General features: G+C 54.4%; 6 protein-coding genes across 6 annotated transcripts; 5 read left to right on the plus strand and 1 right to left on the minus strand.

Annotated features, from left to right (window-relative positions):
* Positions 1-243: 243 nt before the first annotated feature.
* BKA78DRAFT_249510 (Snf7-domain-containing protein) lies at positions 244-991 on the plus strand (the record flags this gene model as incomplete). Its single annotated transcript, XM_066884480.1, has 2 exons — positions 244-291; positions 353-991. The coding sequence occupies 2 exons, from the start codon at positions 244-246 to the stop codon at positions 989-991; spliced, it is 687 nt and encodes a 228-aa protein (XP_066745485.1).
* Positions 992-3,211: 2,220 nt separating this feature from the next.
* BKA78DRAFT_249749 (uncharacterized protein) lies at positions 3,212-5,285 on the plus strand (the record flags this gene model as incomplete). Its single annotated transcript, XM_066884502.1, has 6 exons — positions 3,212-3,343; positions 3,394-3,462; positions 3,511-3,677; positions 3,735-4,376; positions 4,433-4,852; positions 4,901-5,285. 6 exons carry the CDS (start codon positions 3,212-3,214, stop codon positions 5,283-5,285), a joined length of 1,815 nt encoding a protein of 604 aa, XP_066745486.1.
* A 3,625-nt stretch (positions 5,286-8,910) lies between these two features.
* BKA78DRAFT_311697 (uncharacterized protein) lies at positions 8,911-9,859 on the plus strand. The gene has a single exon (XM_066888238.1). It carries the CDS (start codon positions 8,958-8,960, stop codon positions 9,687-9,689), a length of 732 nt encoding a protein of 243 aa, XP_066745487.1. The 5' UTR covers positions 8,911-8,957; the 3' UTR covers positions 9,690-9,859.
* Positions 9,860-10,236: 377 nt separating this feature from the next.
* On the plus strand, positions 10,237-11,392 carry BKA78DRAFT_379013 (uncharacterized protein; the record flags this gene model as incomplete). The annotated part of the gene is made up of 3 exons (XM_066892928.1): positions 10,237-10,247; positions 10,295-10,340; positions 10,824-11,392. The coding sequence occupies 3 exons, from the start codon at positions 10,237-10,239 to the stop codon at positions 11,367-11,369; spliced, it is 603 nt and encodes a 200-aa protein (XP_066745488.1). The 3' UTR covers positions 11,370-11,392.
* Positions 11,393-11,739: 347 nt separating this feature from the next.
* Positions 11,740-14,563, minus strand: BKA78DRAFT_342891 (uncharacterized protein; the record flags this gene model as incomplete). Its single annotated transcript, XM_066890405.1, has 2 exons — positions 11,740-13,621; positions 13,677-14,563. The coding sequence occupies 2 exons, from the start codon at positions 14,561-14,563 to the stop codon at positions 12,163-12,165; spliced, it is 2,346 nt and encodes a 781-aa protein (XP_066745489.1). The 3' UTR covers positions 11,740-12,162.
* A 539-nt stretch (positions 14,564-15,102) lies between these two features.
* Positions 15,103-15,908, plus strand: BKA78DRAFT_311701 (uncharacterized protein). Its single transcript, XM_066888239.1, has one exon. It carries the CDS (start codon positions 15,282-15,284, stop codon positions 15,669-15,671), a length of 390 nt encoding a protein of 129 aa, XP_066745490.1. The 5' UTR covers positions 15,103-15,281; the 3' UTR covers positions 15,672-15,908.
* Positions 15,909-21,273: the final 5,365 nt, after the last annotated feature.

The raw sequence follows: 21,273 nt of genomic DNA on the forward strand, positions 1-21,273 counted from the left end.
TACGAGAGCTCTCCATCTTGCCTCAAGCTTCAGAGCTTGGCCGTGGTGGTGAAGGCCCCGCCCTGCTCGAGGTCCTGGCAGCAAACGTCACTCTGGCCCGGGCGGTTGACCGACCCAAAGAGCCCCAGCCCATCCATCGACAAAACCACCATCCTTCCCACCCACTTCTTCCGCCCTACGCTCTCTCTCGCCTGTCCCAAGCCCACCGCCTCGACGCGCCCTGCCGGCGCGCACAACCCTACCATGGAGACCATCAAGTCATTTCTCTGGAAACCCTCTCCGGAGGAGCAAGTTCGTCCTCCTGCCTCAACGCCCACATCCACCATGTAGCTGACCCCACGCCACTTTTCAGAAACGCAAGTGCAACGCCCTCGTGCGCGCCAACGTGCGCAAGCTCGACCGCGACATTGTCAACCTCAAAACCGCCGAGCAAAAGGCCAAGAGCTCCATCCTCCAGGCCTCGCGCCGCGCGCAGCGCAACCCGTCCATGGCCAAGCTCGCCGCCGACGAGACGCGAATCTTTGCCCGCGAACTCATCCGCATCCGAAAGCAAAATGCCCGCCTGGCCACGTCAAAGGCCCAGCTGCAGAGCGTCCAGATGCAGGTCAACGAGGCCTTTTCCGTACGCAAGATTGAAGGCAGCATCCGTGCCAGCACCGGCATCATGAAGGACGTAAACACCCTGGTGCGCCTCCCCGAGCTCACGGGCACCATGCGCGAGTTGAGCCAGGAGCTGGTAAAGGCGGGCATCATCGAGGAAATGATTGGGGACTCGATGCCGGATAGCGAGCTCTTGGAGGGCGAGGACGAAGAGGCCGAGACCGAGGTGGACAAGGTCCTGAACGAGGTGCTCAAGGACCGTCTACCCCAGGCCGCGGAGCCCAAGCCAGAGGTCGAGATGCCCACGCCGGCAGTCCAAGAGGAGGAAGAGGAAGACCAGGAGGAGATGCTCAGCCAGATGAGGGGCAGGCTGGAGGCTCTGAAGAGCTGATTCGACCGCGTGGGCGACGTGGTCGACATTTTTTTCACATTTGGCTGGGCGGCGCTCGGCGTTGGGTGTCATTGGTCATTCCCCTATTGTTGTGGCTCCATCTGTGGCCAAATGTTTATTCCTCATCATCATAGACACGTGCGACGCGAGATTATGAACAATCTGCATTATTCCAGGCACACTTCCGACTTCGTGCCACTCTTTGACGGGACCGGTCACCGCTCATAGCCGTCAGGCAAATGGCCTTTCGGATTTCGAATTGATTCTCAGCAGGAGCTCCACTGGACCACAACGATTGGCCGACCAAGCTGATGCAGTTGCCCATGCGTCACATGAGAGGAAGAAATGGTCTAGCAGACGCAGGTTCCCAGCAGCCGCATGGACTGGGTACAAGACAATTTTCGTTGCGCAACGTGTGCCATGACTGGAAAATATAGCCGCTAAAATGACTTGCCACGAAAAGGAGAACGACGCCAGTCCCGGTAAATCTGTAGCTGTCAACGCGCCATAGACATCAATCGGCACTTTGAGCTGAAGGTAACTTTTCCAGTATAGGTTCTCTCAACTGGATGTCCAAACTTGGGCATGTGGGGAGTATTCGAATCGCCAAACAACCAAGTCCGGAAGCACAACTCGGAATATACAGGGTGCAATCGAGCACTCCACCCGGAAGTTGGCATTTCTTTTGAAGCCCACCTTGCCTGCGGTCCATCTTTTTCCCGTGTCATTTGTCACAGTCTGCAATTTTGGTACAATAGTGGGAGAGTAGTCGATCCAGACTGCCAGCAGCCGCCACACTTGATGGTAGAATGGGTGGCGGCGGGCCAGCTGAATTCGGCTTTTGAGCACGTGCTTCAGCTCAGCCGGGCCTGTGGCTCTTTGCGCCAGAAAACTGTCGAAAACAAATTGACTTGCGCCATCACGACCTTCAAAGATGGTAGTGGAGCACATGAACGGGCAGGGACCAGGATGGGGAAGGTCGCTCCCAGACTTCATGCCGGCCAATGCTTCCCGTCCTCGCTCCTACCCGCAGCTCAACGGCCTGAAACCTTCAACCGCCAACCCTCCGCAATTCTCAATCAATGTCCTCCAGCTCATGATGATTTCTGTGACAGTCCTAGGACAGGAGAGGTTCTCAATACTCGTGGACGATTGGTTCTTGTCACTCATTCAACACAAGACATTTCCTCGATCCTTGTGTTCTTCCGAACGATTTCGAGTCTGATCCAACGAGCAAAAGTCTCGACTCATCAGCTTGAAGATGCTTCGATGGTAGTGAGCCGGCGCTACCAAGCCTCTTCGCTTGCACTTGCGACGGCGCACTAGTGGCTACCCACAAGCTTTTCGCAGGTACTCGAACGACATCGTCGACAAAGCTTGGGGATTAGCAGCACTTGGCAGTAGAAGCTTCCGCTGCAGTTTGGATGCGACTTCTGGCCTTCGCGCCTAGTGACCAGGCGTTTATCCGTCCTGTAGCGAACCCCGGATTGCTTCGAACATCTGCACGTTTCGGTCACTCCGGGTAGTATTGAACCTGGATTTCGAAGAAACGGCGATGCAACGGGCCTCCTGACACTGACGTGCTGAACGATGAAAGGGGTAATCGCCCAAATATCATAGATGATTCTGCGTTCTTCTATTTTGTCGGAACGACTGTTGGATGAATGTTGATGCGCCTTGCAGAATCAATACTCGCTCAGTCTTGGGAGATAGGCTGGCCCAATGGACCTCTACTTGCAAGAGCTAGTACTGCCAGAAGCACGGTCTCTCAAGTTCGCAAGCTCCCGTGCGCCACAAGTGCATGCTTCTTTCGTGGACGACTGCTCCCCAGATGGCACGAGTCGTAATTTTCTGGGTCCGATTCGCTGTCGAGAAAGGGCCGCCACTGTGGAGCCGCATCCCACGCGATTGTTCTCACAGTCTGGCTTGAACGGCCCCTGAAGGCGTCCGCTCAATCGCCATCGACCTGACAACCCACGTTGGAAGCGCAGATTTGCTAGCTCCAGACTCTCTCGAACCTCACCGCTCGCCTCTTGTCTGCTCTAGTGTGATGGGTGTGGTGTTGTTGCTCTATCATTTGGCTCCAGCCATGGCTGCGGAAGCTTGTGGTATCCGCCATGCAGAGCGATACAAAAGGTTCGGGCAACCCTGACCACTTACTGCACTCCCATAGTCGTCTGTCACTCTCTGGTCAAGCCTGATAGGCTCTTTTCATTCGCTATGTTGTTTTCTTTTGCGCGCTTCGCGCTATTGGCAGTCGCCACTGTTCGTCATGTTGCTGCCGTTGCATCGACAGATTCGTACATTGATGCCGACGTTGGGCAATCTTCATACCTTTCCAACCACAACATGGTAAGAAGACAGCCAGAGGACCGACGAGAACTCATTGCTGACTCATTCAGGATCCAAGTATCGTCGATTCGCCGCTCTTTGGTCAATTGTGGAAGATATCATTTAATGCCAACGAGCAAGTAAGTCGACAGGACCGGCGCCTTTGTGACATTATCTAATGCTCGCAGTTCTATGCCAAACCACTCGTTTATACTCCAAACGGCAAAAATCAGCTCCTTTTCCTTGCATCGTCTCAAAACTGGATCCGCACTCTTGACGCAAAGACGGGCGCTATCCTCAACACTCGCCAGGTTGCTCCTCCGTTTTTGCAAAAGGATATCCCGTGTACCGACATGTGAGAAACCATCTGGAATGATATCGTGAAACGTATAGCTAACCCCCAGTCTTCTAGTCCAAATACCATTGGCATTATAGGAACTCCAGTCATAGACCCCAACACGGACACGGCGTATTTCTACGCAAAGACCTATGTCAACATGGATGCCAGTCAACAAGGAGTTATCAATGGACGGTACATGTTCTTTGGTGTGGATGTCAATACTCTTCAGGACAAGTTCCCGCCCATCGTCGTCGACGGCAGCCCAGCAGACAACGATCCTCGCAAATACTTTATGGGCGGGGCCATTCTTCAACGCCCGTCTCTGCTACAGGTGGGGAATGTCGTTTATGCCGGATTCGGAGGCCACTGCGATCTATACAACTACACTGGAACCATTCTCGGCATCGACGTCGCCAAAAAGGCAGTCGTGGCCAACTGGGCTGTCGAAGCGGGTCCGTCCAGCGGATTCGATCTCAACTACCTCAACAACCAAGGCGGTGGAGGCGGTGGTATTTGGCAGTCTGGACTCGGACTCGCGTCTGATGGCAATCGATTGTTCTTCGTCACCGGCAATGGCCAAGGCCACGAAAACACCAACGTCCCTGCCACCGGCCAGTCTGGATGCAGGACTCTTGGAGAGGCTGTCGTCAATCTGCAGATTGGCAGCGATGGCAAGCTTGCGGTAGCCGATTACTTCCAGCCCTATGATTACATGTAAGTGCTCCAGGTGCGCCCATTCCGAATAGATCAAAGCTAATAGGACTCCATAGAAACATGGACGGTGGAGACCAAGACTTTGGGAGTGGCGGCCTTACGCTCCTTGACCCTACCGTCTTCAATGGCAAAGGCGTATCCCGCATGGCCTTGACTTCGGGCAAAAACGGAAAAATCTATGTTATGAACGCCGACAACTTGGGTGGCTTCAAACAAGGTGCCGGTGGTGTCGACAAAGTCATTCAAACCATCGTTACAAACCATGCCGTCTTCGGAGGCTCTGGAAGCTATCCCCTTGAAGGTGGTTACTTCTACTCCACCCCAGTTGGATATCCCACATATGCGTATAAGCTTGGTTTTGACGGATCTGGTGTCCCTGTTTTTACCCAGGCTGGTGTATCAAAGGAAGTTTCTGCAGGTCGTGTTGGCATCGGCGTACCAACTGTGACAACGTTCCAAGGCAAGAGCGGAACCGGGTAAGTAATCCCTTCCAACTTTCCAACGTGCAACACTAACAGCACAAGCATCCTCTGGCTGACCGATCCTGACGCCGGTCTTCGTGCTTGGTATGCTGTCCCTCAGAACGGTATCCTGAAGCCGATCAAGATGCCGCAGGTCAATGGATTGAACAAGTTCCAACGTCCTGTCTTTGGCGATACTAGGCTCTATGTCTCGGATGCAACAGGTACCGTCTACTGTCTTGGCTCTCCCGTGAATCTCCCCCTGAACTGTACCGCCCTCGACTTTGGCAACGTTGCTCTGGGATCTGCCTCGAGCTCCTATGTGAACTGCACGGCTTTGACCGCCATCACTTCGCTCAATGGAATGACAGTCGGAGACGCGCGCTTTGAGGTGAAGAATAGCACGCTTCTGACGGGCAACATTGCCGCTGGTCGGACCTTCCAGTAAGTCATCGCCGATCCATATGTGTACATATAAGCTAACTTTCTCCAGAATTCCTGTTCGTTGGAATCTTACGACTGCTGTAGTCAAGGACGCTACGAATGCTTCATACGGCAACGTGATTCCCGGAATCAAGTCAACTGCGTTGACCATCTACTCTTCGCAAGCTGATACGAAATACTCTACATCCGTCCCCGTCACGCTTACAGGAAATGAAGTCTCCAAAGCCCCGTATCTCAGTCTTACGCCCAATACTCTCGACTTTGGAGGCTTGGTTGTGGGCGCCAATGTCAGCGCGCAGTCGGTCACAAACTCAATGACGCTCTCCAACCAAGGCCTCTCGAACTTGACTATCCTAGGATACTACTACAGTGGCTCTGCCTCTGACAGCGACGACGTACCATCTCCAAGTTCTGGGTCTGCTTCTAGCACTGCCGCTGCTGCCGGTAGCGCTGCTAGCAGCTCAAGCTCAATGTATACCAACGCAACGGTGGACGATGACAGCCCCTATTGGATCTTGGGCTCCAATTTCAAGGCTTCCCAATCAGCTCTCCCAGCCATCGGATCGCAGCTTGCGCCAGGACAATCGATTTCTGTACCAGTCGTGTTTTCTGCCAAGACAACGGGCTCATATCTCTCATACTTCTACGTTGCAACAACTGGAGGCAACCACTTCCTGATCCTGGAAGGTTCTGCCTCCACTGCACCCATTGCGAACATCAGTATCAGCACGAGTGAGGGCGGCTGGGTTGACTGGCAAAACGGTGTCAACATGGGCTACATTACCCCCGGGAATTCATCGTACCGTCAGATCAAGATTTGCAATAGCGGAGGCTCCCCTCTCGAAGTCACCAAATCAAAGCCTCCACCAGTGGACGGCGTGATCCGCTCTGCGACCCAGGCACGCGAATTATTTGAGGGTCAAGTCATTTCGGTCAATACGTGCGCAACGGGAGGTATCGTGTTCACGCCGCAGCAGCAACCTCCCAATATTCCCGACTTCTCCGTCACTACGTCGTGGACTTTGAACACCAACGACTTGAACTTTGGAGTCCATGTCGTCAACATCACGGGTAAAGTCCACGGAAAGACGGTTGGCCCAACTTACACGAATGGCACTGCCCGCTACCAGTACTTGGGATGCTATTCGGATGCTACGGGAGGCCGTTTGTTGCCGAATGCTGGATACAACGCTGATGCTGTCAACAACACCAACGGGAATTGTCAGGCAGCTTGTTTCAAGCAGGGCTATGCTTTCGCAGGCACAGAATATATGCAAGAATGCTGGTATGTCGACCCCCTTTTTCACTACTGCAGCCTCAACTGAGGCAAGCAGTTGCTATATCTTTCTTCTGCAAGCCTAAGGTGCTCCCCTGATCCATTCGAAAAAGCTGATTAGTTTTTAGGTGCGGCAACACGGCCCCTCCTGGTTCAAAGTACACGGTACCAAGCGATCTCAGATGTAGTTACAGCTGCACCGGCGATCAAACCCAGTACTGCGGCGGCAACGGTGGCTACATTAGCATCTACTACGACACTTCGAAATTCACGCCAAACAATCAGACTTTCAACTCGACAAACACAGGTAGCACCGGCACCACTACCAATACCCCAACTGGAGGCCCCATGACCGCTCAGTCGATCGGAGCCTACAACTACATTGGTTGCTACAGTGAGGGCTCCGCTGGACGCGCTCTTACTGGCAAGAATGTCGCAGCCAACACCACGGGTGGTTCGGTCGAGTGGTGTGCGGCAGGATGTCAAGGCTTCACCTATTTCGGTGTCGAGTAAGTTGATCCCACCGTTCTAGAGCTGTCATTTGCTAATGTCCGAAAAGATACTCGAATGAATGCTATTGCGGAAACAGCTTAGGCACTGGATCAGCTCTTGTACCAGGACAAAGTGTGACCGATACTGGATGCAACATGGTGTGCGGAGGTAATTCCTCAGAGTACTGCGGTGGAGGGTAAGTCAACTCTTCGAAAATCTACGGAAAGGTACCTAACATCTTTCGCAGCAACCGCCTGAACATGTACATGCTCAATGGTACGGTTCCAAGCACCACGACTGCTCCTGCTACCACTACCACCACGGGCACATCGACAAAGACTGCGCCTGGCTCTGTGATCAGCGGATACGTCTTCCAAGGATGTTACTCGGATAACACGGGAGGCCGATCATTGTCCTCCGCAAATACTGCTTCGAACGGCATGACTTTGGAGAATTGCATCGCGTTCTGCCAGGGATACAACTACGCTGGTCTTGAGTAAGTCTTCACAATGATCACAAGGAGCGTTCGAGAACCCCACGTTGGAGGTGATCTTTTATGACACCCACTGTGCTCCTAATTACCGAATGTACATCTGCTGACATCCCACAAGGTATGCGACGGAGTGTTACTGCTCAAACACACTGGCTTCAACGTCGACGAATACCACTGATGGACGCTGCAATATGGCCTGTGCAGGCAACTCACTAGAGATCTGTGGAGGACCAAATGGTCTTTCCCTCTATGCACGCAACGCCAGTCTTGTTGTCTCAAGCTCTACCGCCGCCTCATCAGCACCAACTTCCACGCCAACGGTCCTCAGCTGTCCGGCATCCAACAATACCACCTGGACAACCTCCAACGGTACCGCTTGGCTGATTGAGTGCGGCATCGATCACGCGGCTGGTGACATGCCTGGTGCCGTCAGCCCAACTTATCCGAGCAACTTTGCGGGCTGTGTTGCCAGTTGTGACAAGACGCCTGGTTGTTTGGACGTCTCCTACATCCAAAACGGACCATGCTATCTCAAGAGTACTCTCGGAGCCGCAGGAGCCAATGGAGGTGTCTGGGGAGCCAAATACATCGGAAAAGTAGCGACAACTTCATCGTCATCGGCTTTGCCCACGACCAGCGCTATCAACAGTACTAGCAGTGTTGCTGCAACCCCGATCTCGACGCCGGCTATCTACACACCCGTGTATAATAGCTCTACCCCTATTGCTACACCAAATTATAGCAATACAAGCATCAGCACGCCAGCGATCACGCCTGCTGCCTACACACCCGTGTATAACAGCTCTACTCCTATTGCTACACCAAATTATAGCAATACAAGCATCAGCACGCCAGCGATCACGCCTGCTGCCTACACACCCGTGTATAACAGCTCTACTCCTATTGCTACGCTAAATTACAGCAATACTAGCGCTAGCACGCCGATGCTTACGCCATCCGCGTACACGCCTGTGTCCAACACTTCTGCGCCGATTGCCACACCCGCATTTAGCAGCAGCATGAACGTGTCGACGCCTGCAGCTTTGACATCCATGTACAACATTTCCACACCAATTGCCACGCCTGTCTCCAGCGGTGGCGCAAACATGTCGACTCCAAGCACGCCTTTCGCGACTCCTAGTTTCAATTCCTCCGTCTTGACGCTGCCGAGCTCACGAATTGGGACCCCTGTCATGACTCCCGTCTCGACCCCGGGCTTGGCTTCAAATTCGTCTTCGACTCTTACAAGCCAGATTCTGAGCAGCTCAAGTACAGGAGTTGGGACCCCCGTGGTATATGTGGCGAGCTTGAACATGTCAACCCCCGTTCTGACCCCCGCATCCACTCCGTACGCAAACTTCTCGACTCCGGCATCGAACTTTTCAACGCCTCTTGCGACGCAAGTGAACAGCACGATGGCTCCAGTGGCCACGCCTTCGTTCAACATCTCGTCGAGCATCTCGTCAAGCATCATGACGCCATCAAATTCCTCTGTAGCGTCGACGCCCATGTTCTCTACGCCTTTTGTGGCTTCCACTCCTTCTGCTTCCCAAGCTTCGTCGACTCCCGCCTCTCTCCCAGCGAACTCGACACCGTCGCTCTCTCCTTCAAGCTCGACACAATTATCCTCAACGCCCTTGTCAAGCTCGACATTGACCACTATGATCACTTCCACAACATCGTCTGCCATGGTCGTCTCCTCGTCCGCTGCCGCTCTCAACTCCACAACAAAGCCCACGACAAGCAGCAGCACATCCACCACGAGCAGCACCTCGTCCAGCTGCAAACCCACCTTCACCTACACACCGCCCAAACCCGCCCTCTCCTGCCCCTCCAGCAACGCGACCTACTACATCGCGCCCATCAACGGAAGCAGCACATCCTTCTCCAACTTCACCATCGAGTGCAACATCGACCGCGCGGGCGGCGACATGGCAAACACCAAAGCCTGGCCCAACCCCGTCTACGTTAACGCGGGCGACCTGGGCAGCTGCATCGGCGCCTGCGCCAATCGCACGGGGTGTACCGACGTCAGTCTGAGCGGTGCTGCGTGTTATTTGAAAGGCACGACGAATAAGCCGAATGCCCAGAATGGCATTTGGGGCGCAAGGTGGTTGGGCGCGTTTAATGCGTCGGCGGCGTGTTGATTTGGCTTGGGCAGTTGTAGGTCCGGTAAAAGTAAGGGCGTCAGGGATGAAAAGTTGGAGAGGCGTTTCCTTTTGGTTGATTGTCTTTTTCGGATTATATCCTGTGTTTTTTGTTTGATTTATCGTCATCATGTTGACATCTAGGATCTAGGATAGTTCGTTTGAATGCCCAAAAAAAAAAAAATGATTGGATCGAAGTTCATGGTTAATAACTTTTGACTAGCTACCGTCTTTCCACCAGTCGTTGTTGCTGTTTGAGTGGAATTCACATTGGCAGGAGCGAGCGTCTGTGGGAGGCAGCCCTGAACCGCGTTGTCCACGGCCGTCGCGAGACCTCGATCGACACATCAGCATTATCACCACATGCGAAGAACCTTACTGTTCATATTGCTTGCCAGACATCCATACGCGCGGCCAAATATCTTTTCGGGTGCCTCTTACCTCTGTCGTTGCCGCCGCATCACTTGCGATTCAAAGAAACGGACAACAAAATCAAGGACAGGCTCACCTCCATCCATTTCGCTCGGCCAATTGACCACGAGCCAACATGACTTCCGTGTAGGCATTGACGTCCCCATATGTCTCCCAAATTAACGATGAATTAGAGACATCGACCACATCGTGACGACGTACCTTTACGACGTCACCCCTGTAAGAAAAGCGGTCCACGAAGCACTCCTCGCGCGATGTCCAGAATATCGAGAAATGGAAAAAATCTCCAGATTTGATACTTCGTTCCGGGCCTTGACCGAAATGCAAAGAAGAGAGCGCGAAAGAAACAACGCCACGAATCCCGGCAACACGGGCACCGTCAGAGTTTCTCGATTCTCCGTGACGCTTCGAAATGCTCCTCAGAAGAAAGGCGGTCCAATTGACTCGCCCCAAACTCCTGCACGCCCTGCCCCCCCTGGCGCGGACACTGCGCGAGATGACATCGGCGAACTGGGCTTATCCGACACCAGGAACCCTCATTTGGTGGAAGCGTGCAGGCAGCAATTACTGTCTTCAACCTCGCCAGAAGTTCAGGAGGCGAAACAATGGCTGCGGATTGCAATGAAAGACCAGGAATTCTGGTTATTCGAAGCCAAGTTCCACACTCCTGTCAATAAGCCAGGCTTTGCCCCTTTGATTTAGGAGATTACGTTTGTGGACCTCAAGACGGGAGAAGTTGCGTTGTCGACAAAAGTCGACTACGACCGCGCCTCACCATCAGAATTATGGACGAAACTGTACGGCGGCGAGCCTACAGATGCCAACGCAGAACTATATGCGGCATTCGAGGAAAAGTTCCGGGAGCACCATCAAGGCAACAAGACGACGGGAATGAAGCCAAGCAAAATCAGAGAAGCCATGTGGGAGCGAGGCTTTACCTTGCAGAGCCATCGACTCCTTTCGTTCCGCAGCCGATCCGACATGACGGTCGTCATCAAAATCCTCGACAGGGACGACAGGATTGTGTCGCCGCGGTACCAGCTGGAAGACCTCAGTCGCGAGTGTTTCCAGCCTCCCGCAGTCCACTCTCTTGCGCAGAATGTATGCGGTCCAGAGGGTTCGAGACTGAATGCTGCGCATATTCGGTTGTTCCCAGAAGACGCGCATGCTGGATTGAATCAGGCGGAGTTGGACGCAAAGGAGTTTCGGAATGTTTTGGTTTGGTGGAACCAAAAGGTGCAAAAGTGATAGAGTAGGGAGCTTCATTCTTTTTGGATGCAAGGACAAGCAGTTCACTCATTTTCTGTAGAGCTTTGAATTGAACAAAGGCCTTGAATGGCAAAACGCTGATGGAGGAACGTCCCGCGGCGTAGACAAGTCAGCGAAGTTCTCTGATAACCTCAGGCACTTACCTTGATGGGAAACGAATGGCGCAGAACTGTCCGCTATAGGCGATACATTCATCGCGCGCAAAGCTGAAAAGAGAGTTGCTGTTCATAGCATGCCGTGTGAGAATGCACTGTGCAACAATGGGTACCGATCGGGAAGGTTTGACAGGGTGGCTGGGAGGGCAGAACAAGCCACCTTCTGGATCCACCAACCCTATCTTTAGGACGTCCAGGAAAATCAAGCTGACCATTCGAAAAGAGAAGAGAGTACTACCTAGTCGGTGCATCGTCCATCGCCCGTCGCCCATCTCGCCTTCGCCATTAGTACGAACCGACCACCTTTGAAGAAAAAAGAAACGCAAAGTCAAAATCATACAAGCAAGCTCCCTGCGCACGCCGTGCACCAACGCCTCGCTCCGAGAAATCCGCAAGAGGGTATCATCGCGCAAGTGCAATCATCCTATGACTCCGTTTGCCTGCCAGCCATCCATCCATCAAGCATGCTTGCGCCGCCCAAAAACCGAAAGTCTGGTGAAGAAGGAAAAAAAAGGAAAAAGTCGAGCCAAAGTTCGACTACCGTTGATGTCGCAGTGTGTTGATGTCGGGAGTTTGCTATGCCATCGTCGTGGTCTTTGTTGTGATGCTCCCGTCGTTTAGTCAATGTCGCTCAGCGCATAACCTTCGTCTTGGTTATCCGCGGAGTGACCAGAGTCACTGTCGCTGCCTTTATCGTTCGCGCCGCTCGAGCCATCGTCGTGGTTATCCGTGGAGTGATCGAGCTTGCAACCGCCGTTTGGGTTCTTCGCGCCGCTCGAGCCATGGTCGTGGTCATTCGCAGAGTGGTCAAGCTTGCAACCGCCGTCCGAATCGCTCTCGCCTCCCGAGCCCTTGTCATGGTTATCCGCAGAGTGATCGAGCTTGCAGCCGCCGTCTTCAATGTCGTCGCCCTCCGAGCCATCGTCGCTTCCGTCGCTGGCGGCTCCGTCGTCGCTCGCCTCGTCGTCGCTGGGAAAGCTGCCCTCGCTCAGACTGAAGTTGTCGAGATTGTCGCGAGGGTCGGAGTTTGCAAATCCGCCCGGATCTTTTTTGTCTTTGTCGGTCAAGGGCAGGGGCAGATCTTCTTCCTCGTCACTCTCAACACCGTCAACGTAGTCACCCGCCATCTCAAGGAGCTCCTCCATGTCGAACTCAGAAATTCCGTCGGACGGGTACACGGGCAATTTGCCACTCCAACCAATGTCGCCACGGGCCCACTTGATGCCTCTTGGGTCAACGAGAGAAGTCTCGATGAATTGTGTTCCTGTTGGATCGTAGCGCAGGAAGTAAGTGACGCCCTGTTTGGTGCGTCTGCAAAGCCAATTGGTGTTGCCGAGCAACATGCGTCTGTGAAAGGCCGGCCATCCCGAGTTAGAAGGACAGGTCAAAGACCAATGGTTGTGGGGGTCGTCGGCTGTTTGGAACGGCAACACCTTCTTGTCCAACTCGTCGTCGTCCAACCAGCCCTCACGCTGGCTCTTGATCAGACCATCGGGCAAGTACATGACAATGTACGGCAGTTGGTCGGAGGGACCGTGAAAGTCACGGCACTCCCTGCCTCCATTGCCTCCCAAGCCTAGGATCCGCGTGTCGTCATGGTCGTCGTGAATGTGAAACCTCATGCAGACCTGGTCGAAGTAGTGAGGACCGACCCACAGCCCATTCTCATTGATGAGACTTTCACCGTTCCAGAAACAAGGGCCTCGAATTGAATTGAACAACCATTCACCTTTACCTCTGCCAATCATATGGCACAACTCTTGTTCAATGCATTTGAGTCGAAATCGGAACTCGTCTCCCACATCTGCCTCCCAGCAATCGGCGATTTCGGGTGGAAACTTTGTCAAGTCCACCGAATCCGCTGCGCGGTGGGTGACTGTCCAGGCGGCGAGAAATTTGCGCAAAGGCGAGCCGGGTTCTGAGTTGAGGTAGCCGTGGACGATGTCCTCGTCCGAAGGCACAATGGCATATCGGGCACACCACGAGACGATTGCCGAGATGACAGCATTCTGGAAATGGGTGGTCTGTGGCAGTTCGAGGCAGTAAGCCAGTATAAGGTCGTCGAGCGTATCGACCCTGTCGTGAAATTAGCATCTCTACCTTTGAAGTGTTGGGTGAAAAGAAGACGTACTCCCACATGACCTTGCCGTTGTACAGCCATTCCATGTACATGAGAACTGCGGGACGCCAACCACTGGGGAAGTGGATATTGTGAGGCGGGAAACCGTTGGCAATGTCTTCCCTACTGTCGGTCAATGACCGATGGATCAAAAGGGGATCCTTTCCGTCGTGAATTATGATTCTGTTGAACTGGAAAAAACAGGTGTTGAAGATCTCCACCCCCTGGCGTGTCATCTTCGGTGGTGGTTGAATTATGCGTGGATCATACTTCTTAAAGTAGTAGTCTGCGCGGAACCTTGGTGGGAGGTCCCACCCACGCCTCCCGTGGAAATCTTCAACCTTCCTCCACCAACCGCACCGATCCGAAAAGTCTTGCCAGAAGCCAAGGTCGACAAGGACGTGGTGCTTATCTTTTTCAACAAGCTCTTGAAAATGGTTGTCGGCGCCGAAGTGGGCGTAGCAGTCCGCAAGCATGTTGCGGAGGAAGAAGGTGTTGTCAGTCGTCTCCGGGTCGTAAGCTCTGAGCAAAGCTGCGAACCCTGGACAGTACTTGGTACGGTCGTGCAGCAGGCCTTCGTCGATGATGATTTCTGCAATCCAGAACTGCAGTGAGATGACTCCGAGCGTGTGTGCAATTACTGCGAGATCGACCACGGTGCCACGGTCTTGCTCGTTGGACCAGGTGAGGTTGGGAAATATGCCGTGCAGAAAGGCATAGAAAAGCCTGAAGACCTTTGGATCAACGAGAGGCATTCGTACGCGCCCATTGCCGCAGAATTGGCCATGTCGTAGCTTGAGATTGTGGCAGAGACGCTCGACCAGGTCGGTGTGGAGGTAAAACTCGGTTTGACCCTCGCCGACGATGAACGTCGTGGATCTTGTGAATTGGGCGATCATTGCGTCGCATGGAATGAGCTGACGAAGCGGGTAGGGGTAGACCAGAAGGTAAAGAAGAGAAATCGACCGAGAAGATGGGAGTGTGGAGGAGGGTGGGATTCAACACCATGAGAGGGGTGTGGAGAGGTGGATTTCAACACCATGAGACGCCTATCGTGGGGGCCGGAATAACCCCCGGCTCAACTCCGGAGCGACCCCTTGAGATAATCCGGCTGAAGCTGGTGGAAAGGGGAGGAAAGAGGGCCGTAGAATGTTGTGCCCAAATGGAAGGGAGCGTCTCTACTGTGCCCTTTGCATCACACCGAACAGTCTTGATCATACCTTGCACCTTGCTGCAACTCTTCTCTAAGCGCTTTTTGCAAGATTGTACAGCACATCTACCTGCTACTTGACAGACACAAGCCTGACCGACATGTAGTCTTCATCATCACTTGTTGCCAGCCACTGCGGCAGTATCGTGACGGACTCTCTCGCCATGCCAGTGATGCTCAGCTATGCCAAAGGAGACATGCACGCCTATCAGCTGTGAGCTTTATTGCACCTGATTCTCTAGAGCGCATGCCCACATCGACCCCTTGGAGTCGACTGGTACTTACGTTTGGATAGGACTTGTGCTGATCAGGCGCGTGCCACTTTCGGCTAGCGTCATTTTCGCGAGGCAGCCCTCTGTGGCTTTCCCAGACTGACCAATGCAAGACAATCTCGCTTCTGAAATCTGATGGTCCCTTTGTTCGCAACAATGACAATGACTGCACGAAGCTTCTGGTGGTCTCTCTCTTGGGTTGAAAGCCTCGTCGCAGCAGCCAAGGTATGTCGTTGTGCGAAGCCACAAGTGTGCTTGCTAAGCCAACAAATCTTGCCCAGGAACAGACAAAGCCACACGGAGCCGTCATTCAGTACTTCCTGCCAATACCCAAAGCTGGCAATGCCTTTTGGAGACAACTCACACCACGGCCGAGCCCTGACTGCTTTCAGCAGTCGACAAACACTCCTGCCGCTTGACGCTTCGCGGAAGGAAAAAGTCAGACGCTCTCAGCATTACCAAGAGCGAAACTCAGGAAATCAGGAGGCTGAGACGGGGGAGAGAAGATGCAGGCTCAAGACGTGAACATGACCGGAACGCCTGATCGCCCAGGTAGAAAAAATCGACTCGACGGCATCTCCGGAAAAAGAATCGTATCATATCCCTTGCTCTTGCGGTGAAACTGGCCTAGAATCTTCGCGACATGCGCCGACTCGAAAGATGATTCGACACTCGAATACCGGAGGTTGGACTTTTGAGTTTCCTGTGCTGCAAGAAGGAATTCGTCGTGGAAACGCCAACTGCGGAACCTGCAAGATACTTATCGCTGCAGAGACTGAAAGAGGACCACCACCAAGGCGGATATTGCTGCAGCGAGACGTCTGGACAGATAAGAATCAGCCGCCGGTGTGTATAGATCTCCATGACAACATCGCTCTGGAATCTACGACAAAAGCTTAGCGAGCCAATGGTGGAGAGATTCGCTCGCCTCACGACTCTTTCCCGGGAAGCAAAAGTAAACAATGACAAGTGACGGAATCGCGAGCCAAGAGTTTGCTCTTTTCCATGTCATGGTCCATGAGAGCCGCCCAAGATCGACCGATCAACAGAGAGGAGCGACATGCATAGCGGGAAAGTTTTGAAGCTACCCAACGACTGGAATACGCATCAATTGGACGTGCCCAACCACTCGCCTTGGAGTTGCGGTAACGTCACGCGTGTCAGGACCGTGGCAAGCACGCGGGATTGCCGTGCGGTGGCTGGGAAGAGGGTGGAAGGTGAACAGGCCGTACCCGCTTGAGAATGCCGCCCATTGCTATTGTCCGGCTACTGTCAATGGAACTCCACAGGATTTTCGTGATGGCCACCCTTGTCGGGCGGGACGGGAGGAGTAATGGAACGGCACAGTCCCGCAACTGGCAAGACCTCGTTTCGCCGCAAGACAAGAGGTACCTCGTCAACTAGCGTCCACACTAGGGAGGAGCCGCTCCAGGAAAAGAATGAGTGACAGCAGAGTGACGTGCAGTGCTGGCCAACACACTATTGGACTTGGTCTCTGAAGGTGTGCAGTGCTGTTCAGAGCAAGCACGCAGAAGCTGCTGGAGGCTCGGCGGCGATGATCGCAGATTTCCATGGGCCACACTCTTAATGGCTCTAAGCTTGAAATCTTGCGAGGTCGAAACAGTCACGACGGTCGTGTGGTTGGTGTCGCTTGCCGCGGGTCGTAAACGGGAAGGTCGTGATGGAAAGCTTAAAAGTCATTGTCGAGAACAACTCATACGGGCAGCTCGCTGTCAAGGTCGCTGGATGGGCCGCCATGCGGCCGAGGTTTCAGTCGAAAATGCTGGCCATGTCGACGTCCACAGACGATGGTGGAGGAGCCCCCGATGGCAGGCAGAAGTTCTTTTGCTTTGCCGCGTTTTATTTATGGCAACCTGGCGGTGCAGCAAGCCGAAGCGACTCCCCCGTCTCGGTCCGGTCCTGAAGATCGGATGCAGACAAACGGGCCGGGATGGCCCCCGCTACCGAGATCTGTTGCTGTCGCTCATGGCACCTCATGCACCTCATGGCTGGGCTGGGGTTCGGGTTGCACAGAACACCGAGTGGTCTCCGCTGTACTGGCGACAGCGTCTGCGGGAGGTTGAACCTTCAAAAAAGATGGAGGCCTCGGCTTGGCGGTAGTCGAACGAGCAACCAAGCTTCGTGAACGAGGTTCGGGCATCCGCTACTTGGCCTGCGGGGGTCACGGAGCGCAGACGAGGGAGAAGCCGCACCCGTTCGAGTCGTGGCAGGCGGATCGTTTTGACTTTGATGCCAAGGGCATGCTCCTTGTTACGAGCCGCTGGCGGAGGCTCCCAACCCGCTCCCCGTACTCACATCCATGGTACCTGCGCTAGGACGACAACCCAACCCAACAAACGTCATGCGGCTAGGATACGACCTCGTTGTCACTACCTGTTCTGCTGTTCCCTAGTCCTGAAACGCTGCTCCCGCACAGCCTTTGAAACTCAAATCTCAATTGTTTTCGACTTTCTCCCTGTCTGCTCTGCCAAAATATTTATAGCACTTGCCAGTATATCAAGAGCTCGTGATGCCCAGCTCAAAAATCCAGTGGTCTGCCCATTCGCTGTTCTCCCAGCGTATTTGCCTCAACCCCTCACCTGCCTTACGTCTATCTTGGTCCCTCGGTTCTGATTACCCTTCCCCTCTCGTCTTTGCTTGCCTACGATGGTCAAGCAAAGTCTTGTGTCCCTGGGGCTCTTAGTCCCAGCGGTCCTTGCTGCGCCTGCTCCTTGCGGCGGCGGGGACTGCTCGAGCGAAATGGGCCATGGTCTCCCTCCATTGCCAAACTTTGGTGGCGGAGGAGACAAAGGCGGTTTCGAAATCGGTGGAGAGAAGAAGGGAGGTCTGGAAATAGGTGGTGATCTGCCGCCGCCCCCGATGCCCGGCAAGGAAGAGAAGCAGGGTGGCTTCGAAGTGAGCGGCGAGAAGAAGGGCGGTCTCGACATTGGTGGCGGTGTTCCCCCGCCGCCTATGCCCGGAAAAGAAGAGAAGAGCGGTGGATTTGAAGTCAGTGGAGAGAAGAAAGGCGGACTTGAGATTGGTGGTGGTTTGCCGCCCCCGCCAATGTTGCCTCCAAAGCAAGAAGAGAACAAGGGCGGCCTTGAAATCAGCGGAGAGAAGAAGGGTGGTCTTGAGATTGGCGGTGGACTTCCGCCGCCGCCAATGCCCGCCCCGTTGCCCGAGAAGAGCGGTGAAATCCAAGTCGGTGGGGGTTTCTCTGGACCTCCCTTCTTTGGCGGTCTCCACAAGATTCTTTTTGGTGGAGAGGCTAGTGCGAGCGGGTCGCTCGACATTCCCGACTACTGGAATACGTGTATGGGCGAGCAGTCGCTTCCCTGCGATCTCAGCGACATTGAGTGTAAGTTCTTCCCCTCTTGAAAACCCTCCCCAACCGTTCCCCTCCCTTCCCACTCCATCCGCGAGTTTGCGAGACGAGCCTCTCCTCTCTTCTGTCTCCAACATGCACTCGCTCCGTTCTTCGAAGGACTGCTTCACTGTCCATGATTGCGTCTCTCCACCTTCCCACTTTCTTGTTCCGACATGATCACTGACATCTCTTTCTAGGCTGCTGCGAGAACTCTCATGGAGACATGCTTCCCAAGCTCACGAGCTGTGCCAAGGAGAAGTGTGGTCCTTCGCCTTTCGACATTTCGCTCTTCATCACGCCCATGACCAACGCTTGCCAGAAGGTCAGCAAGCCCATCCCTGAGGAGTGCGTCAGCAGCGCCCAGGAGGTCGCTACCAAGGAATCCGTCAACGTTTCGCCTCCGCCACCACCTCCTCAGCCTGAGATTCAACCACCCCCTGTTGAAGAGAAACCAGCTCCTCCTCCACCTCCTCCTGTGGAAATTCCCCCTCCTGTTGAGGAGAAACCAGCGCCACCTCCTCCGCCTCCTGTGGAAACTCCCCCGCCTGTCATTGAGAAACCTTCGCCTCCTCCACCACCCCCAGTTGAGGAGAAACCTCCGCCGCCGATTATTGTCAACGCTCCTCCGCCACCCCCGCCAAAGGAGGAAGAGAAACCTCCTGTGATCGTTGAAAAACCAGCTCCGCCGCCACCTCCGCCAGTTGAGGAGAAACCCGCGCCGCCAGTTATTGTCAACACTCCGCCGCCACCCCCGCCAAAGGAGGAGGAGAAACCCGCGCCGCCGGTCATTGTCAATACTCCGCCTCCGCCGCCTCCAGTGGAGGAGAAACCCGCTCCGCCCGTCATTGTCGAGAAACCAGCTCCTCCGCCGCCCCCGCCTGTGCAGGAGAAGCCGAGCCCGCCAATTATTGTTCCCGCTCCGCCCATCACGAATAATAATAACAACCAAAACAATAACACTCAGAACGTCAACGTGTCCGTTCCTCCTGCGCCTCCGCCACCCGCGCCAGTCGTCATCGAGAAACCAGCTCCTGAGAAAGCGCCTCCTCCACCTCCACCAAGCCCGCCAATCATTATCGAGAAACCCGCGCCTGAGAAACAACCCCCTCCACCTCCACCCAGCCCGCCAATTATTATTGAGAAACCCGCGCCTGAGAAGCAGCCGCCTCCGCCGCCTCCCAGCCCGCCAGTGATCATTAATAATACCATCCAACAGCCCCCTGAGGAGGAGAAACCCGCACCCCCTCCAGTTATCGTTCCCGCCCCTGCGCCCGAGGTCAAGGCTCCGCCGCCGCCTCCACCAGTCATTATCGAGAAAGAAAAACCCGCTCCTCCACCAGTCGTCGTCCCAGCTCCCGCGCCAGAAGTCAAGGCTCCTCCCGCGCCCGAAGTCAAGCCAATTCCAGCTCCCGCTCCAGTCGTGCCAGAGGTCAAGGCTCCGGAAGTTCCGCCGCCAGTCCAACCTGCGCCAGTTCCACAGGCTCCTCCCGCTCCTCCCGTGCCAGAGTACAAGCCGCCGCCCGTCGTGGTCCCAGCCGTTGCAGGAGGCCAAGCTGCTCCCCCGCCAGCTCCCAAGACTTGTGGCGAACTTGGAACTTGCCCTCCACCCGAGGTTCCAAAAGTACCAGAGGTCCCGAAGGCTCCCGAAGCTCCCAAGGTCCCAGTGGTCGTTCCAGCTGTTGCTGGCGGCCAGGCCGCTCCCCCCGCTCCACCAAAGACTTGTGGCGAGTTGGGAACGTGCCCACCCCCTGTGGCCCCTGCCGCCCCTGTCGTGCCCCCTGTCGCGCCAGTTGCTCCAGTTGGAACTCCTGGCCCCGCCCCTCCGCCAGCTCCTCTCACGCCCGTCATTCCCATCGTTCCGGGCCCAACCGGCACGGCTCCCCCGCCAATCAGCACTCCAATCAACACCAGCACACCTGTGCAAAGCCCGCCGGGCACGCCGCCAGTGCAAAACACTCCGGCACCCACTCCTACCGAGTTCAAGGGTGCGGGCGTTGCTCCGACTGCTTCTTGGACGCTTGTCCTTTTCGGTTTCGTCATCGCTCTCTTGTAATGAGCATAGTTTTTCCAATCAAGAAGAATTTGTTCGTCAACAAAGACACCACCTACTCCCTATCTACACGCACACACCAACGACATATATCACCATCTCTCTCATATCTGTCTCTTTTTTTGATTATGTTATCATCGGCAGGGTGTTGATCGGGTTTCCTACCATATCTGTCCTTAATGATTAATGGTTCCTGCCCTTGATGGAAGTCGTCTCACTACTACTACTTTTACTACCTACTACACTGACTCAACTGGTTGTTGCCCTTTTTTCCTTTTTAGTGGTCGTCACAAGCTGTATGGAAGGTCGGAAGAACTGGATTGGATATAATACCCCCTGCCCCTTCCCCTTGGAGAGGAAAGAGAAGTGGAGAAGAATTTAGGAGGAAAAGTTTGGAAAGGAAGGGCCTGCTCGGATCAGGCCCTTGTCACCCTGTCAGTCAGTCTCACGTCTCTCTATCAACATGGATGATCAGATCTCGACGCTTTTGTGGGAGCAGCCAGATAGCTCACAACGAATGAATAATAATGTTCTTAATACTCGATCATCATGGTTCTGGCTTGCAAATTGACTGCGACTTGACTGACTTGTTTTTGTGGCGATGATTCAAGAGAAACTAGCTTGGAGGCGAAGTCTAGTGGCTCAGCTGCTCGACCGCGACGCACGGTGGGCGACGACCCAAGAGCTAGCTGAGCCCATGGTGGCTC

The sequence above is a fragment of the Phyllosticta capitalensis genome (genome assembly GCF_038381095.1).
Source record: "Phyllosticta capitalensis strain CBS 128856 chromosome Unknown BKA78scaffold_4, whole genome shotgun sequence".
Lineage (NCBI taxonomy): Eukaryota > Fungi > Ascomycota > Dothideomycetes > Botryosphaeriales > Phyllostictaceae > Phyllosticta > Phyllosticta capitalensis.